Source organism: Chiloscyllium plagiosum, chromosome 21 (assembly GCF_004010195.1).
Source record: "Chiloscyllium plagiosum isolate BGI_BamShark_2017 chromosome 21, ASM401019v2, whole genome shotgun sequence".
Classification (NCBI taxonomy): domain Eukaryota; kingdom Metazoa; phylum Chordata; class Chondrichthyes; order Orectolobiformes; family Hemiscylliidae; genus Chiloscyllium; species Chiloscyllium plagiosum.
This window is the reverse complement of record NC_057730.1, coordinates 26,270,808-26,291,347: the sequence shown is the minus strand read 5'-3', so window position 1 is coordinate 26,291,347 and position 20,540 is coordinate 26,270,808. Positions and strand designations below refer to the sequence as shown.

The following is a 20,540-nucleotide window of genomic DNA, read 5'->3' as shown; positions in this document are numbered from 1 at the left end:
GAGGGGTGACTTGATAGAGGTTTATAAGATGATCAGGGGAATAGATAGAGTAGACAGTCAGAGATTTTTTCCCTGGGTACAACAGAGTGTTACAAGCGGACATAAATTTAAGGTGAAGGGTGGAAGGTATAGGGGGAATGTCAGGGGTAGGTTCTTTACCCAGAGAGTGGTGGGGGCATGGAATGTGCTGCCTGTGGGAGTGGCAGAGTCAGAATCATTGGTGACCTTTAAGTGGTAATTGGATAGGTACATGGATAGGTGCTTAAGCTAGGACAAATGTTCGGCACAACATCGTGGGCCGAAGGGCCTGTTCTGTACTGTATTGTTCTATGTTCTATGTCCTATGTTCTATGAGACCACCACTGCACTCTAGAAAACCCTAGCTTACTGATTCACCAAGGTTTGTTTTTCTTTTTTTTGAGTTATGAGATCTTGCTGAAATCTTATAAATTGATATAAACTGAATAGGCTGACTTTCCTTGCCATGTGATGAAGTGATCGTGCTTTATTATGCACTCGTGAGAAGGAACTCCATTGTCAGACGTATAGTAGTATATTATTTGTGTCAGAATGGATTTTTGTGTCCCGGACAAACATGCACGTTAATGTTTTCTCAACCTTTTTGAAAGCGTGGCAGAATTCCTTAAAGTGCGATCTGTATTGATTTAGCAAATGTCATTTTTTCTGTAAAAATTAAACTTAGTAGCCTAGATATTTTCAAAAACTGTCATCCTTACCTGACATGACTTAGATGTAGCTCCAGACCCACAGCAATGTGGTTAACTCTTAACTACCTTCTGGGCAATTAAGAATGTGCAATATATGCTGGCCTAACCAGTGACACACTTATCCTGTGAATGAATAAAATAAATGTAAAGTACCATAAAACAAACAGAAAAGCTTGAAGGAGCTCCACAGGATGCTAGAAAAAAGGGTAATCGCCAGAACCTTGAAATTAAATAAATTCCAACATGTTGAGAGAAGCCAAATGTACCGCAAACAATTTATTTGGATCTCAAAGATCTTAAACAAGCTATAAAGAGAAATCCTAACCTGTTCCAAGACTGGAAGAGATTATGTCAGCATTTGAAAATGTAAACATTTTCAGAAAGATTGATATTAAAAATGGCTCAAGGAGCTTAATTGTTGACAACATTCGAAACACCATTCGATCAGTAGCTATTCCTCTGTCAGTTTAAAGTGAGCCAGAATATATTTCAGCAGAAAGTGGATGAGGAGCATAGAGATTACAAACATACAAATTAGGAGCAGCAGTAATCCATACAATCTCTTGAACTTGCTCCACAATTTGATAAGATACTGACTGACCTGATTGTGGCCTCAACTTCACTTTTCCTGCCTAGCCTGTATTTTGATTCTCTTTGTTAGTCAGGATTCTCTTTGTTAGTCTACTTCTGCCTTAAAAATATTCAGTCACTGTCTCCACTGCTCTCCAAAGAAGTAAGTACCACAGACTCACAACTCTCTAATATAAAATATTTTTCCTTATCCCTATTGTAAATGGGAGAGCCGGATATTTAATCTCTGTCTCTTGCTTCTAGTCTCACCCACAAGAAGTGTCAAGTCTCACAGAATTTTAAATGTCCCGAAAAGATCAACTGTCATTTTCCTAAATTCAAAAGAGTGCACATCCCATCTGCCAGCCTCTCATAAAGATAACCTCTTCAGCCCAGGAATCAATCATGTGAATCTATTTTGAAGTACCAGTACTGTCGTTTCATAAATAAGAAGACCAAATTTCTACGCATAACTCTAGATATGGTCTCACCAACTTTCTGCAGTGAAATAGCCCTACTTATATATTCAATTTCCCCTGCATTAAACAGCAATGTAAAGGAGCAGCAAGCATAGCTAGTGATACCCAGATCTAGTTGTAAGTGGAAAAGTTAATGTCTAGTAGAAAACCATGGACAGAATCCGGATACCTAGAAGCAAACTAAATGTAGGCAAATACATTGTGAAGGTCACAGAATACCAGTTCTTCAGAATGATGTACGTGCCTGATGGAATCAAGTCAAGTCCTGAAAAATCCACAGCTATCTCAGAGGTGGAAGCTTCAGGAGACAGGCAAGTGCTGTCCTTGGTTTGATCCAATGTTTGAGTTCTTAACCTTCTTCTTAGGCAGTCCCTTGGAACTAGGGATGACTTTCTTCTACTCCAGAGTTGTGAGTCTCCAGAGACCCATACTAAACAGTCTAATTCTGGATCCCCACCTCCTGCCACAGGTTTGACAGGTCATGTTTGAAGATGCGTGTACGTAAGATGCTCAGATTTTCACATGTTTCTTCTACTATTTGCACTTAGTCGCCACTTAGGTCTGTTGGCAATGTGAAAATGTTGGCGCCTTCACAGATCCTGCTTCTCCAGTTTGGGCAAACTATGACAAGGTATTCCCATGAGTTGGCGGGACGTTGCAGTTTCTTGGGAAAGCTTTGATGATGTCCTTGAAGTACTACTCTGCTTTCTTTGTACCACTTGCCAAGATGAAGCTCAAAGTAGAGAGTTTGCTTTGGAAGTCTTGTATCAGGCCATCCCAACACAACACACAACCAAAATTTGAGATGTTTGCTGTGTATTGTCTTGTTTCCAGTGTGTACAGAAGGGCTGTATGTATACATACAGCTGCCCTTTAGACCATCAATTTGGTTCTGGCTTTGGGGCCTTTGTCATTAAACGCTCTGTTCCTCAGATGTCCAAGGGCTGTGTGATACACTAGAGGCGATGTTGAATTTCGTTGACAATATCTGCCTTCACTGACATGAGGCTCCCAAAGTATGAAAATTGAACTGCAGCATCCAATGAATCTTGATAGTTGGACAGTGTTGCACAGCAGGAGCAGTCTAGTAAAGGACCTTTGTCTTCTGGATGTCGAGTGAGGAATTTCCTGGATGTGGAGTGTTTGAGTGAACTCACAGCCTTACTTGATCCCAGTTTGCATGAATATTTTTTGCACAGGTCAATGGCGGATCCATTTGCTTGTATCATAGCTTAAATGCTGTTGATTATAGACAATAGTGACGAATTTCTGCAGGCAGCTAAATTTGAGGAGGTTGTAGCATGATCCCACCAGCTGAGAGTTGAAGGCCTTTTAGTCATCAAAGAAGACCATGTTTAGAAGTTGCTACTCTTCTTTGTATTTATCTTATGCTTGGCTTGCTTTGAAGATCATTTTCACCATGCCACTTGATAGACAAAATCTGCTTTGTGATTCAGCCACTGGAAGGAGGTAGTTGAAGACGATTCTTACAATGGCCTTCACTGTGTTGGGCAGCACAGAAACTGTTTTCTTACGGTATCTCAGCGATCACTTGGCATGTTCCTCTCCTTCCAAATGAGGGAGATGAGATCATGCATTTGTGCCAAGAATGATCGTCAACTATGTTTTTAGTATTTCACCGGGGATTCCATCTCTTGGTTCTCACTTGTTGGAAGGCTTTTCACCATTATGGTGACAGTAGCATGCTGTGGATGAGGTCAAGGGCAATTTTGTTGATTTTTAAAGTGCTACTTCCAATGTGCATTTACTGCTGCTCTATTCTTGATGAATGCCATTTCATTCCTATCTCTCAGTAGAGCAGGTCTTTTGATGGTTGGACCATAGATGGTCCTAGCGAGTTTTGAGAAGATTTGTTGCTCAGGTTGAGGTTTTGGATGTAGGTTTGCTCACTGAAGGTTCATTTCCAGATGTTTCGTCACCCTACTAGGTAACATCTTCAGTGGGCCTCAGGCGAAGCACTGCTGAAAATTCTTGTTTTCTATTTATATGTTTGGTTTGGGTTGGTGATGTCATTTCCTATGATGAAGTCACTTCCTGTTCCTTTTCTCAGGGGTTAGTAGAAGGCGTCTAACTCAATGTGTTTGTTGATAGAGTTCCGGTTGGAATGCCATGCTTCTAGGAATTCTCGTGCATGTCTTTGTTTGGCTTGTCCTAGGATGGATGTGTTGTCCCAGAGGAAGTGGTGTCCTTCCTCATCCGTAAGTAGCCATAAAAAGACATGACTAGTATCCTCACATATGGAACGCTGTATGCTGGCAATTTAGTAGCTCACAGATCATCTGAACCTTCTTGTCAAATCCACCTGTATTTTTCCTGGTAAAGAAGCCCAGTGTCTCCTTGTAAGTGCTGCCTATGGTGGATTTAAGGCATTGTGCACATTCTGTGGTTCTTGTTCGTTGAATATGTCAGACTGTGAGGTACTGACTTTGTAGCTGGGTTTCCTGCAGCATCTTCCATTTTGGGCCAGGCTGAAGGAGACAACCGACTGGATGGTGACGGTCAATCGAGCAGCGTTCATCTCCTGTCGTGACATGAGTGATGTAGACATCCTTGCAGTCCATTGCTTGCATGAAGATGTAATCAAACAAGTGGTCAATGTCTGGACCGAGGAAATTGAGATGAGGTCCTGTATTTTTTTTTTCTGACAGAATAGATTCATTTGGAACCCATTCAATGACTCATCGAGGCTGTAGTAGAATTTTTCTTTGGACTCATCCTTTACTGCAAGGATTAGGGCTATTGCACTGTTGGTTGTGGTATATTGCTTCTGGGTACGATGAGCCAATGAACCATGAGGCATTCATTCATTTAGACTGAAAACTTTTTATTATGGCAAAGCCAACCATTTAGAGCCAGCATTCTTCATCCAGTTTACATTTCCAAAAGAAAGTATATCTGCATCCTTATTCTTTGAGCCTTCTGCCTGTTGTGTTTCAGTAAGGACAGCAATGCCAGTGCCACAGCACCTATGATAGAAGTGCAGCATCCAGATCTGTTATTGCTGGAGTTGTCCATGTCAGCCCGAACGTTGCAGATCTAGAACTTCATTTTGAGAGGGTGGAAGATGCCCATCTGTGGATTCTATTAATGTAGGATGGCTAATGCACTCAGACTACCATACAGTCCTGATGAAAGAAGGTCTTTTTGTTGAGTGGCAAGGTGATTAAAGTCCAGACTCCGCTGCATGGACTGGGATTAGTGCATCACCAATCGGAACACACAGCAAACATATGAGAGCTAACAAGAGTGTTGAAGTCCAGAGTCACATGAGAGAAATTTTAACAAACACAAATAATTAATATGCACAAAGACCACTCTGCATGAAGAAGCTTCTACAAAAGAATTGGAAGTAGCCCTGCTACAAGAAGAAAAACAATAGCTTTCACATCCATAAGCTGAGACCAGGTATGACCATATAGAAAGAGAGCTTTTGTCAGTGAAAAGTTCCATAAATTTGTCTCTGGGGAAAAGTTCAAAGTGGAGAATGAACAGCGTCCACTGAAGGAGATTTCCAAGAAAAATCTGTAAAGCATTAGCAGATTCATGGAAATTACCCTTGAGGCTTCAAGGTTACAATTGAACTATGAGTCAGGAAGAGAAATAGTGCTAGCAGATAGAGAGGAAGAAGATTTAAGAAAGACATGAGTGATTCACATATGGATGCAGGTACAGTTACAATGTTTAAAAGATATTTAGATAAATTCATGAACAAGAAATGTTTGGAGGAATAAGGACGAGTGCGCAGGCAGGTGGGACTAGTTTAGTTTAGCATTATGGTCAGCATGAACTGGTGGGATTGTGCTGTATGACTGTACATCAATTATAACCACAGGGGAAACGTGAGATAAAAAATTTGTGTATAAGGATCTATCACCTAGTGAATGTAACAGCACCAAAACTGATTTCTGACTAGAGATGAGACCAGCAAAGTTGCAGAGTTGCAAGAATTTTATAAGGTGTGGTTATGTATAACATTTGGGAACAAGAAGACGTAACAATTATAAGCTGGGACTGGGGTATAACAGAACCATGCCATAGGAGTAGTCCTATGAGGATGTATCTATGATGAGTTTCTCGAGTTTAAAATTTGCAGCATTTGCATTTCAGATTTTGTGCACTATTATAAATATTTAAGTGTGATTTAAAATGTTCAAACATTTTGTAGAATATTGTAAAGTGACATTTAAAAAATATAAATAGGCAAGTTTGTAAGTAAGTTCTTTGCCAAAATACAAAAATAGAAACTGTCACAAGTTCTGTGATCTCCAGGATGTCTTGATATAAAACAAAGAGCCTTCCCTTATTCAAATAAACAACTGAAAACAATTGCAAAATTTGATTTTTGGCAACGAAGTTAGAGGATAAATTCTCCAATTCCATCCTTGAAAGGAACAACATTTAAAGCCCCAAAGTGCAGCTTTCTTGTGATAGAGGAAAGTATCCTGAAGCGATTTAATGAACCTGTAAGGATATTTAAGAAGGCATGGTTTACTGTTGGATAATTTCACAATTTGTTGATTTGTGTTGTTTTTCTTCATTCAATTCTTCCTAAACTATAATGAAATATTTTATCTTCTGCATGAATCAACAGGAAGTGAAATTAAAGTAAGAGAACTGGACTGGCTGAGAGATGATTTATGTACAGGTAAGAGATCAACACAATTGCACTATTATCTATCATAATACACATTGTTCAAAATACCACTCTTAGGAGCTAAACAGAAGTACAGGAGTGTCATTGACTCATGACTTGTTTATTCTTTATTTTGCCACAATGTGGTGTGATTAAGGTTTTGTTGGCTTGGTCCCAAATTCGTGCAATGTTGCTTTACAGAGAAGCAAATATCCCAAAGATTTGGAAGAATTAATGTTGGTTGTAGCTCTCAGTTGAGCCCAGAACTGCAAAACTGATTATTTACAAGTGGCAACATGAACAGATTTGTTACTTTCTGAAGTTTATATAGCTATTCAGCCCCTTTTTCTTAATGTCCTCTTGGATATGGACCAGTCCACCATCTCTGAGCAGTCCCACAGAATCCCTTCTATTGCTTCAAACCAATACTGCATAACTATCTTTTCTGGGTCTCATTCTTCAATTCCTGCTCATAAGCCAGGATGAGGAGCATAGTGTTTTGATCTGATTTTCCAAAATGCAGACAGGGGAATGGAGCAGCATGCACCTTCGATGGTTGTACAGCAATGGTCAAAGATGTTCTAACCTCTGGTGGGGCAGGAGACATATTAATGATGTTTTGATAGCACATTCTTGAGGTTAGCCTGGTTGAAGTCACTGGCTATGATGAACAAGGCTTTGGGGTATTCCATATCAAGACTGTAGAGTTGTATCCTTCAACAAATGCACTCTTCACTTTTGCATGGGGTGGCATATAGACTGCTGTCAGGATAGCGGAGGTGAACTTGCAGGACAGGTAGTGGGCATGGCAGATACTGTAAGATATACTAGGTCTGGGGAGCAGTAACTCATCAGGGCCGGCACATTTTAGCACCAGAAGATGTTCATCAGGAAGCAGACCCCAACACCTTTTGTCTTGCCCGAGGATGCTGAGCGGTCCATTCAGTGAACTAAGAGATCCTTGGGTTGTAAGGCACAGTCAGGTGTAGCATGAGTGAGCCAAGTCTCTGTGAAATAGAGCATACAACAATTTCTCAATTCCCTTTGGAAGATTAGTCTAGCTTAGAGGTCATCCATCTTGTTCTCAATGGCTTGAACCTTTGCCATGAGCATTTGGGGACAGAGACATGGAACCCTGAAGTTTCAGTCTCATTCTAAGTACCAGTGCGTCTCCCATATTTCCTGGTAGGTGGCTGCTCCACATGGATCCCGGGTGTCAGTCAGAGAAGTCTGTTGCTTCGGAAGGTATGTGTACCAGTTGTGGCCTTGAGAGTACCGAGGGATCTTGAGGTCTGTTCGCTTGGGCCTCCTCAATGTTGGGTCACTGTAGGGTCACGTCTTTTTCCCACGCTAGTTGGACTCCGGTTACGGGTTTCCATGATTGGGCCTGTGAGAGGCCGGAAGGCCACTTATCCCTCTGGGCCTCTGTTTCCAGCGTCAGCAAGGTAAGTGGGTGTGTCCGATGGGGTCCTGGGCACTGGTTGTGTTCATGAGCGCACTGGGGGAGGGAGGGGGATAATCATGCAGTCTTTTATTTTTATTTTTATGCTTTTCTTTTTTCTTTAACCTTACTTACCTTCTTGAGGAGGGTTTGGAGATGTCCAGCACTTCGGAAGCAAGATTTGTTCCCAGCGGTGGCTAAGGGAGTCAAGTTGCGCTCCAATCTGTGACAGTAGAAGGAGATAATTTGGGCCTGGTGTAGGATCTGGCGGCTTCAGCAACAGCTGCATTGCTGAGATTGACCAACTACAGTCTCATAGCAGCAGCAGCATTGGTAGAGGCAAGTGTTACAGCACTGGGTAAACCCCTCTGCTAATTTAAACCCGCAACACAGAAAAGATTCACCCCATGCTATAATCAGTTAAAGTTTGAGAGGCAAAGAACTATCCTAGAGGTCACTTTTAAAGTAAAAATTAACAACTTTATTCTTTAAGTCCAACCGAGAGTATTAAAACCAACAACTATTTACAACTCCTTTCTCTTAAACCTATCTTTTACCTCCCATTCTACAATACCAGTCTTATAAAAAAAATCCTGATTAAGATTTAGAAAAAAAATCATCACTTTTCAAAACAAGTCAGCTTTGCTAAATCTCCTTGTAGGTCAGTTTTGATGTTCTGCTGTGCAAAATCCTTCCACAGACAGCTACCTTTCAGAGAGCTCTTGAGCTAGCAGCCTACATGTTTTGGTCTTTTGGCAGTTCTCTCTTCGGTTGTTCAAAATGTCCAGTTTTCTACTCCAAAGCATTGGATTGTTTCGCTGGTTTTAATATTATAAAAATACTAAATTCACATTTGATTAGATTCTGGTATCTTGGAGCAAAATTTAAACTGATTAGCTAAATCTGAATTTGTTTTTGTCTCATGGCAACTCATCTACTGCTAGCTGTTTCAACCAAGTGTTATATTTATTACCTTGTTCAGAACACTTTGTTCTATGTTCGGCAGGCCTTGCTAGCTTTTCAACTCTCTTAAAGGTACAGGACCTCTACACCTTCATAACACAAGATCATGTCAAAGAGTGGCAACAAAGTTCTGTGGCAGTAGCACGGCAAAGGGATTCAAGGATGGCCGACTGCTTTGTGCTGATATTGGTCTCAGCATCAGGGTGGATAAACCTAGATACAGGCTCATAGCTAAGCACTTAAAAAGGACTGTAATGGTGGACTTTTAACTTTATTTCTTTTTGTTAACCATTACATTCTATGTCTGTTTTGTTTCTGTATTTTAAAATAGCATCAGAGAGTGGTGACATTATGTAACACCTTTCACTGTATTTGCAACAAATTTGACAAATAAATAAACCAAAGGAATCAAATCAAGTTACAGAAGAGGATGTACTAAAGGTCTTAAAGAGTGTAAAGGCAGATAAATTCCTGAGACCTGATCGAGTATATCCGAGGACATTGTTGGAAGTTAAGGAAGAAACTGTAGGGCCCCTAGCGAAGATACAGCTACCTTCAACACCCATGGGTAAGGTGCCAGAAGAGTGAAGGGTGGCTAATGTGGTGCCATTATTTAAGAAACAGCTGTAAGGAAAAGCCAGAAAACTACAGATCGGTGAGCCTAGTGTAATAGTGGGTAGAGACAGGATTTACATGAATTTGGAAAGCAAGGACTGCATTTTTTTTATATGGAAAGTTGTAGCTCACAAGGTTGATTGAGTTTTTTGATGAAGTGACCAAGAAGATAGATGCGGCCTGAGCGGTAGACATTGTCTAGACGGACTTTAGAAGGCCTTCGACAACATACCGCATGGTACACTGATAAGTAAAGTTGGGATCCAGGGAGAGCTAGCCAATTGGATGTAAGAGACAGAGGGTGGTGGTAGAGGGTTGTTTTTTGGTCTGGAAGCCTGTGAGCAATGATGCACTGCAAGAATCAGTGCTGGGTCCACTGGTGTTCATTTGAATGAAAAGATAGGAGACGTGGTTAGTAAGTTTGTGACTGACACCGAAAGTATAACGGGATCTTGATCTACCAGGATAGTGGGCTGAGGAATGGCAGATGGAGTTTAACTTAGATTAATGCAAGGTGTTGCATGTTGGTGAAACAAACTGGACAGGACTTATACAGTTAATGGTAGACCGTTGAGGAGTGTTGTTGGACAGAGATAAGGGGTGCAGGTTCCTTGAAAGTGGTGTCACTGGTAGAGAAGATGATGAAGAATGCATTTGGTATGCTTGCCTTCATCAGTCAGAAGATTGAGTACAGCAGTTGGAATGCCATGTTAGACATTGGTAAGGCCACATTTGGAGTACTGCATACAATTCTCATCACCCGACTATAGGAAGGATGTTATTAAACTGGAAATGCTGCAAAAAATTTACTAGGATGTTACCGAGACTGGAAGGTTTCAGTTATTAGGAGAGGCTGGATAGGCTGGGATTTTCCCTAGAGGTAGGACAGAGGGCTGACCTAATAGAGATTTATAAAATCACAAGGGGCACAAATAAAGTGAATAGCCAAGGTAGGAGAGTCTAGAATTAGAGAGCATACGTTTAAGGTGAGAGGGGAAAGATTTAAAAAGGACCTGAGGGGCAACTTCTTCACACAGAGTGGTGCATATATGGAACAAACAGCCCAAGAAAGCGATGGAGGCTGGTATAATTACGACATTTGAAAGACATTTGGACAGATACATGGATAGGAAAGGTTTAGAGGGATATGGACTGACTGCAAGCAAATGGAACTAGTTCAGTTTATGAAATCTGGTCAACGTGGCTGAGTTGGGCTGAAGGACCTGTTTCCATGTTGTGTATCTCTGTGACTCTATTTCACACAGACTTTACTGTGTAATTTTATCTTGAGTGAAGAACAATAGAAGGTTTGTGTTTGATTCCTGCTATATACTGAATCAACTTCTCTCAGCCTCAGTGATTCTTTACTAGCATGCGGTATACTCCAGAATCCCAAAAAGGTAAAATAGGTTTAAAAGATGAAAATGTGTTAAATTCAAATAGTTAAAAATCACACAACACCGCTCCGAAAGCTAGTGTTCTTCCAATCAAACCTGTTGGACTATAACGTGGTGTTATGTGATTTTTAACTTAGTACAGCCCAGTCCAACACTGCCATCTCCAAATCAAGTTAAAATAGAATAGCCCAAAATTCTGGTTGTGTCGAAGTTGTCAGCCATTCCCACTAGATGAGTAGGAAATGCTTGGTTTAAAGCAGTCCACCGTCCAAAAGTAAAGAAAATAAAGCTGTGTAGTCTTTACACCATGCCAACAGGTAGGACAGAGCTTGGACTTGTCACAGCATGAATTCACAGACGACCCATCATCTGCCACCCCGCAAGTATGACTAAACCAGTGAGCAAATTAAAAGTGCTGCTGATTGGAGATGAAGTGAAGCTGGTACAGGAAGTGAAATACCCGTACATATTGAAATATTGTAAAGGAATGGACTATTGTGCCATCAAGTTTCTGAACCATTCTAAAGTACAGGATGAAAATCTTGAAACAGTTTGACAAAGTGGTACTCTCTCCAGCAAGATGAAGAACGAAGATGGGAACACTCACCAATTCTGATGATTAAGACATTCTGTTAGCATGTTCAAGGCAGCTTGAGCAGAGAACATTCCCAGCTCTCATCCAATTTGCAAGAAAGAGGAGGGGGTCACTCTGGCAAAGAGGCTGGACCACAAAGAATTACCTGCAGAGAGAGATGACTAGGTCTGATTCAAGACAGGAACTCCATCATCTATATGATAAGCAAGGAGCATGTGGTAATTGTGACAGCAATGATAGATAATTCACGACAAAATGATCTCATCAAGTCCTAAAAGACTATGTATCAAAGGACATTTTTAACGTGGATGAGATCTGGGTGTTTTATTATCTTACACCAGATTGCTTTTTAATATTTATAGATAGAACATGGAATGTGTCTCTGCTGTGTCAACACAGATGGAATCAAAAAGCTGCTGTTTCTTGTGGTAGGAAAATCAAGAAGACACTTTTGTTTGGAGAATATCAGATTGCTGTCGACACAGTGTGAGGCTAACAAAGTCACTTGGATAACCTCCAGCATTTATTTGAGGCTTGATCAGGAAAATAAACAAAATTTATCCACAAAAAGAAGGAAAGTTATGTCATTAGAGATGACTATCTTACAGACTTTGTTGGTTTAATAGAACATAGAAGAATACAGCGCAGTACAGGCCCTTCGGCCCTCGATGTTGCGCCGATCCAAGCCCACCTAACCTACACTAGCCCACTATCCTCCATATGCCTATCCAATGCCCGCTTAAATGCCCATAATGAGGGAGAGTCTACCACTGCTACTGGCAGGGCATTCCATGAACTCACTCTTCTTTTGACTTGAATTGAACCAGTCAATCTATTGGATATAATTGCTAGCTCAAAGAATTATGAAACAAATTATTTTCAACTTGTTCTGTTTAATCTTACTGATTCCAGTTTGTCAGACATGTTATACTATCAATATTCAACTGGTCCTAACAAGATTCAAACAGCTACTTCTGCCTGGCAAATGGGGGCAGCAACTGGTTTCTAGTTATAATTTCAGGTTATCCTGGTTGTATGCAGTGAAAAGCAAGTTGTGACTTGTTAACTCGAGTCAAAATTATTTGATATTTTCCCATTGGTTTCAACATCTTTCCTCACTCCACCAAAGTACACTTGGAACACATTAGCAAATGCCACCTCGATCAGAGAATGGTTCCAGCCCAGAAAGAGGTCATTTGGTGCAAAGGTCTGTGTCAAAACTCATCAAGAGCAAGTGGCATTGAATATAATCCTGTAAACATTTATTTTAACAACCCTTCCTCCCTGTTTTCGGAAAGGGAGTCTCACTCCTTGCCATTGCGGTTCACTGTTTGAACCAGTGCCCTCCCCCTGACATCTTTTCATTTCGGCAAAGCAGACACAGTTGCTGTGCATCCAACTCTGCCTGACTCACTTTCCACAGCCACAAGCCCTCCAAGTGAGGCAGCAATTTACTGTGATCATCAAACAACCCACAATGAAAATGCTGCTGTCTCCAAAACTAAATTCAAAATTAGACAAACACTTTGCCGAACATTATCATTAAGCTGGTAACAGGGACCCCAATCTTCTCATCAACTGCCAGTCCAGTTCTCTGACTACTGCCATTTTTGACTGTTACCTCTTTGGCTTCTTAGCCTATTCCAATGAAGCTTGATAAATGAAATTTATTTTCTTGATTCAGCCTTGATATTCCTTTCAGACCTTATTTTGTTCTCCTGCTTTGTTTCAGATCTCCATGGTCTTATGATACTGGTTGTGTCTTTTGTTGTTTCCGGGGGAGAAGGGAGGATTTGGTGCATGGGATGAAGACTCTCTAAGGGCAATCTGCCCTTTTGCTGCTTACCTGCTTTTCCTGGGTTACTTTTCCTCATTCATCTTGCCCTGTTCTCCACTTCAACAAGATTAGAGTGGTTCTGGAAAAGCACAGCAGGTCAGGCAGCATCCAAGGAGCAGGAAAACGGATGCTTCAGGCAGGAGCCCCCCACCAGGAATGGGGCCGGAAACCTCAGCAGCGGAGAGACAAATGGGAGGGAGTTGGGGCCGGGGAGAAAGCAGCCGAGAGCGCAATAGGTGGACGGAGGAAGGGACAAGGGTAACAGGCTAGAGAGGAGCGGATAGGTGGAAAGGAAGATCGACAGGTGGGACAGGCCACAAGGACGGTGCCGAGCCGAAAGGCTGGAACTGGGGCAAGGTGGTGAGAGGGGAAATGAGGAAACTGATGAAGTCCACACCGACGCCCCGGGATCGAAGTGCTCCAAGGTGAAAGATGAGGCGCTCCTCCCCCAGGCATCAGGCGGCGAGGGAGCGGCGGCGGAGGAGTCCCAGGACCCGCACGTCCCCGGCAGAGTGGGAGGGAGAGCTGAAACGCCCAGCCATGGGGCGGCGGGGCTGACCGGTGCAGGCGATCCGGAGATGCTCCCCGAAGCGCTCCGCGAGAAGTCATCCAGCCCCCCCAATGCACAGGAGACCGCATCAGGTGCAACGGATACAATAAATGACACCGGTGGATGTGCAGGTGAAACCCCGAAGGACGTGGAAGGCTCCCCCGGGGCCCCGGATGGAGGTGAGGGAGGGGGTGTGGGCGCAGGTTTTGCAATTCCTGCAGTGGCAGGGGAAGGCACCAGGACGGGAGGGTGGGCCGCAAGGGGGCGTGGACCTGACCAGGTAGTCAAAGAGGGAATGGTCTTTGTGGAAAGTGGATAGGGGTGGACCTCCCTGGTCCTCACCTTCCACTCCACCAACCTCCCCATAAACCGCATCATCCACCAACATTTCTGCCACGACCAAACAGACCCCAGCACCAAAGATATATTTCCTACAACCCACCCTCCCGTCCTGGCACCTTCCCCTGCCACTGCAGGAATTGCACCATCCCTCCCCCATCATCTCCATCCAAGGCCCCAAAGGAGCCTTCCATATCCATCAAAGTTTCACCTGTACTTCCACAAATGTCATTTCTTGCATCCATTCCTTCCGACACTACGCCCGGAGGAAGAACGCCCCATCCCCCACCCCGGAACACCACTACCCCAGAGCATCAATGGTTTCTAAAGCATCAACCAGATTAACTTGCCTCTCAACATCCTGTATACTGATAGATCGATTAGTCTTACTTTTAGAGCCTTTTAGATAAAATTATTCCAAGTGCCAAAGTTTATGGGCCAATCATGGACAGCCATGATTTATTAACATTAAATTATGTTTTAAAGAGACAGGATAGACGGATAAAGTAAATGCAGTCAATGTATTCATTTACATTTTGAAAAGGTTTTCATAAATGTTTCTGACTTTCTTTTTGTGAAAAAACTTTAGTTAAATCGTGTAAGAAGATTGTAGCATGAGGGACTGGAAATTAATTGACAGATAGGAAACAAGGAGTTAAGATAAATAGCTTTGTCACAGATGAAGTATTTGATGCAATGTGTTCCTTTCATTAATTTCTACATTAATGCTACTATGTAAAGGCAAGTTGTTGTTACTACAATTATTTCTCCACTTCTTGTATAATTGGAGGCCATTCTTTCAATTTTTCATCTCATAAACTTACCATTTCTTTGACCATGTCTTAAGTTTCTTTTGCCTATTCGTTAATTCAATTAAGAACATAATTTAAAGTAAACTGTGTGCAAGATATAATTGTAACTATTGGCCTATTAATGTTGCCAATAATAATTGGTAGATTCCTATTCGATATTCTGTTTTTTCTTAAAATGTGTTAGGTGGGAAATGCAAATGTTTCATATATTTCAGATCTATATACATTATTTTATCTTTTTTGTTCCAGACACTAAGAACCCATATTGTTGGTCAGAAGAAGAAATAGCTCATATGTACGATCATACTGATGTGCTACTTGCTGCTGATGGTACAAGGATTTTTTTAAATGTATATGTGTTCGTGTTTGTTTGTGTGTGCGTGTGTGTGTGTTTTATTAACTTCAATCTGTCTAGATACTATATTCTGTTATTTTCTCCTGAAATCTATGCATATCCATTTAGACCTCCTTAAAGCATATTGCTTTGCCCAATCTTTTCATCAACTTTCTTAAGTGGCTGGAAGTTGTTGGAATAATCGCGGCTTGTAAGTATTGGCCTGCATGTTCAAAGAATTAAGACATACTCTGTTGACTGTGAATCTCCAGAACCCCTCTGCTTGATTTATCCCATTCTCTGTTTGCTTTGCATAATGGTGCCTGTTATGAAGGGGTAAGGGGTACTTTACCTTTAAGAGAGTTAAGAGGTTGCAGAACTACAGCTAGAGTAGCTAGGTTGCCTGGAGACAAAAAAAAACAAATGCGGCCAAACAGCTTAAATTATGCCATAAAATACCAATCTCCAATCAAGTTTGAATTTAGTATTTTGACAATATTAACACCAATGAAACGATCCGATGCTTTGGGGTATAAAAACTGAACAAAAATTGAATAGTTGGAGGAAAATGCCAAGTTACCAACATGTACAGACTACACGAAACACAGCTCTCTTAAAGGTACCTTTATCTATCAGTGACCTGTGAAACAAAAATCCCTAAGAAGAAGAAAATCTACAGAGGAAGATGCAAAGTGAAGATTTAACAGCTGCTTGGTTTTGAAATTTGAATTTTTGGTAAATCTTAATTGGGGGTTTTATCGAACTAGTATTATAGAAGGGAAAGTACAAGATAGGTTAGAGGAAGGAGTTGTAAATAGTTAGTTAATTATTCTTATACTTTAAGAAATAAAGTTGTTAATGTTTACTTAAATAATTCTCGGTCTCCCGAATTTTCACAGGTTACTGCATGGGATAAATCTTTTCTGTGTTGTGGGTTTAAATGAAGCAGGAGGTCATAACATGTCATAACAGTTTGGGGACCAAAAGCCCAACAGATGTTTGCTGCTCGTAAAAACTCTCTGAGAGGTACCTGTCTGGAGAAGGAGTTTGCCCAGAGAAAAAACATCGACACTGACCTGGAGAGCAAATCCCTCAAACTGTTACGACATGGGTAACCCCCCCCCCCCCCCCCACCCCACCGCTTAAATTAAACCCACAACACAGAAAAGACTTATCCTGTGGAGTAATCTGTGAAAATTCTAGAGGCCAAGAACTATTTAAAGTAAAAATTAACAACTTTATTTCTTAAAGTATAACAGAGCATAATTAACTAACAACTATTTACAACTCCTTCCTCTAACCTATTGTTTACTTTCCCTTCTATAATACTAGTGCAATAAAACCTCCAATTAAGATTTACCAAAAAAATTCAAATATCAAAACCAAGCAGCTGCTAAATCTTTACTTTGTATCTTCCTCTGTAGATTTTCTCTTTCTTAGGGATTTCTGTTTTACAGGTCATTGTTAGATGAAGGTACCTTTAAGAGAGCTGTGTTTTGGGCAATCTGTACATGCTGGTGGCTTAGCAGTTCTCCTTCAATTGTTCTATTTTTGTTCAGTTTTTATATCCCAAAATATCAGATCATTTTATTGGTGTTAATATTGTCAAAAAATAAATTCAAACTTGATTGACGATTGGTATTTTGGGGCATAATTTAAACTGATTTTTTTTGTCTCCAGGCAATCCAGCTATTCTAACTGTTCAACCAAATGTTACATTGTTACCTTGTTCAGAACACTTGATGCTGTATTATTAGTTCTGCTAGCTTTTAACTCTCTTAAAGGTAACCTTACACCTCATAACAGTGCCTCTCCATTTATTTTTTTAAAAGATTTGCTGGATTAAAACATTAATTGCTCATTGAACCTTCCACATAAGGTAAGGAGTAGAATTTAACAACCTAAGCACTATTCAACTATGTGATCATTGTTAATGCAATGCCAATCGATTTCTGTGACCTTCATTGGATCTATACTTTCTTGACATCTTGTTTTTTTAAAGAAGTGACCTTTACTCTCGATATTCAGAGCTAGAGTGTTCATAATTATACCAACGCACAAAAACCTAGAACCATGGATTGTTACCTGAGGATAATTTGGCACTGAACCATTTTTAAAATGTTAAATCTCATTTCTTTACATTGTATATTGTTGTTAGATATGTAAAAATGTCATCGTTTTACTTCTTCGTGTTTCCTTTTTCCTTCTCTTGGTTAATTTTACCTTTCTTTTTCTTTCCCTCTCAAATCCCTCTGCATCATTTTACATTCTTAAATCTCAAGGAAATGCACTGTTGCTCCCCCATTTACTAAGGTTCCCAATGTCCTATTGTTTTCACCACAACCTTATTAATCATATTTGCAGAACGTTATGGTGCAAAATACTTTTAAACAGAATGATGTCGGGAAATGTCTAACCAAAGATTTTACAAAATTCAAACCATTGCCTTTATCCATGCAATATCCATTTTTGTCCGATTTATACTTTTAAGGAGTGCCTTTGGTAATTTCTCTGTTGAATTTGTTGTATAAATGAGACATTAAACCCGTTTCTAAAAAACGTTATGCCTACTTCTCTATTATTTGTCAGTCATATCATAGCTAGTATAATTAGATGTTTAACTTCCTTTTAGAACCTAGTAGTAAAAGGACAATGGTGGCGTGATGCTACTGATATATCTGGTACTATCTGTACGACATAGCTAGTTGGCCATTCAATTCACCAGCAGTTCTCTAAGGTAGGATTTTCTCCTGAGAAAAGAGCGGATGTTTTGCCTTAAAATAACTGGCACCTCTCCCGGCACCCATCATTATTGTGGCTGAGCATGCCCCTAATCCTTTCGCCACAAATGAATGGAAGGAGCAACAGCACTCTGTAAACTCCAGCCCTGAGCTGGAGGATTAGTTCTGGATTGTTAACTGAGATCTATCTCAAGAAAACAGTCAACAGTGATGATTATACTTACAAATTGACATCTGACAAAGTGCAAATAGAAATTCTTCATCAAACAAAATGGGCCTAATTTTGCAGTCAATGGCAATCAATAATCCTAGCTATTTGTCAAATTTAAACTGGTCCACAGGTTGTCTACAGCTGTAACTTTGGGACACTTTGTGATTACAATGTCACAGATCCTCATGCAGGGATTCTGGGACTTCTGCAACTGTATGGATCCTTAGCCAATCAGCGTGAACCATTAATGAGCATTGTTGAATCTGAAACAGAACGTTTCAAAGTTGTTATGTACACAAATCAATACAAGAGAGAGAAAAAAATCCCTTGTTCTTTCTGTAGTGGATGTGTATTACATAAAGATGACTACATCATTCCATGCCATTCCATTTCTCAAATCCAGTTGTCTTAATGTAATGCTATTAAAGCAAGATTTCTAGAGGAGCAATTTACATTGCAACTTTCTGATTTCCACATTTACCTGCTCATTTGTAGTCAGAAGGAGTTGCTGTTGAAGTTATTGTTTCATTATGATGAGAATTAGAAGACACACATCAATATTTTATTATTTGAATATTACAAGCAGTGCTTACTTTATCAAGAAAGGAACAGAACTTACTCTTTGTTAGATACAGCTGAGCTTTAGCAGCAAATGATACATTATAGATTAGATAGTGGAATGCTCCAGTCCCAAACAGCATACCCACTGATTTAATTTAGAAAATTGCCACTGAAGATCCATTAGTACTTTATAAATGGAAAAACAGAAACATACCTTGCTGTGCTGCTCTGCCTTATTTGGCCACCTTACACAATGCAACCTCACTTCAGGAGCCACAAAACCTAATCATTGTACTGTTAGCTTTATCATTCAGATCTTCCATTCACTTAATTTTCTTAGTTTTCAGTGTTGTCTATTTACCGTCACTTTATTATGTATATCTTCCATTCAGCTTCACCATCTCCGATGTACTCACCAAACTGTGATCCTCATGCTTTCTGGGAGTACTCATTGTAGTCCATACAGGACATGTAATCTATTTGGCAGAATTTTATAAATTCAATTATCTTGTATCGTTGCACTTTAATATTAACCACCGTGCCCTCATTTCACCAGTCTTTGTGCTCCCAAAATTGCATACTATCTTTTTCACTGTTCACTATATTGTTAATTTATTATTTTTTTTGCAAAATTTGAAAACAATCTCTCTGTGCCAGAATTCAGGTTAATAACATATATCAGTAAGAGCAGTGTCGTACTACTGATCTCTGGAAGAGTTCATTGTACATTTCTATTCTTTCTGATGATCAACCGTTCACCACTACTTCCTCCTTTTGGTCTCTTTGCTAATTTTGTATCCATGCTGCAACTTAATCCCATTAAGGAAAATATGTTCCTGGCTAATTTTGGCTTATTTCAGAAAGAAATAATCTATTCCTTGTCCCAGTATTAAAACCATAACCTTAGACCTGTCTTTTCTTATGTCACTTGTGACATATTGTTAGAACATAGAACAGTACAGCACAGAACAGGCCCTTCAGCCCAGGATGTTGTGCCGACCACTGATCCTCATGTATGCACCCTCAAATTTCTGTGACCATATGCATGTCCAGTAGTCTCTTAAATGTCCCCAATTATCTTGCTTCCACAACTGCTGCTGGCAACGCATTCCATGCTCTCACAACTCTCTGTGTAAAGAACCCGCCTCTGACATCCCCTCTATACTTTCCTCCAACCAGCTTAAAGCTATATCCCCTCGTGTTAGTCATTTCTGCTCTGGGAAATAGTCTCTGACTATCGACTCTGTCTATGCCTCTCATTATCTTGTATGCCTCAATTAGGTCCCCTATCCTCCTTTTCTCCAATGAAAAAAGTCTGAGCTCAGTCAACCTCTCTTCATAAGATAAGCCCTCCAGTCCAGGCAGCATCCTGGTAAGCCTCCTCTGAACCCTCTCCAAAGCATCCACATCTTTCCTATAATAGGGCGACCAGAAGTGGACGCAATATTCCAAGTGCGGTCTAACCAAAGTTTTATAGAGCTGCAACAAGATCTCACGGCTCGTAAACACAATCCCCCTGTTAATGAAAGCCAAAACACCATATGCTTTCTTAACAACCCTGTCCACTTGGATGGTCATTTTTAGGGATCTATGTACCTGCACACCAAGATCCCTCTGTTCTTCCACACTGCCAAGAATCCTATCCTTAATCCTGTACTCAGCTTTCAAATTCAACCTTCCAAAATGCATCACCTCGCATTTATTCAGGTTGAA

The 20,540-nt window shown here is 40.5% G+C and overlaps 1 protein-coding gene across 8 annotated transcripts in view; it reads left to right on the top strand.

Annotated features, from left to right (window-relative positions):
• mettl22 (methyltransferase 22, Kin17 lysine) overlaps positions 1 to 20,540 on the top strand; it is a 63,326-nt gene that overhangs the window by 31,406 nt on the left and 11,380 nt on the right. For all 8 annotated transcript variants that reach the window (XM_043711579.1, XM_043711580.1, XM_043711585.1 and 5 more), the window contains 2 exons: positions 6,390 to 6,443; positions 15,230 to 15,310. In XM_043711579.1, the coding sequence (XP_043567514.1) occupies positions 6,390 to 6,443; positions 15,230 to 15,310 (135 nt within the window). The remainder of the gene's footprint in view (positions 1 to 6,389; positions 6,444 to 15,229; positions 15,311 to 20,540) is intronic.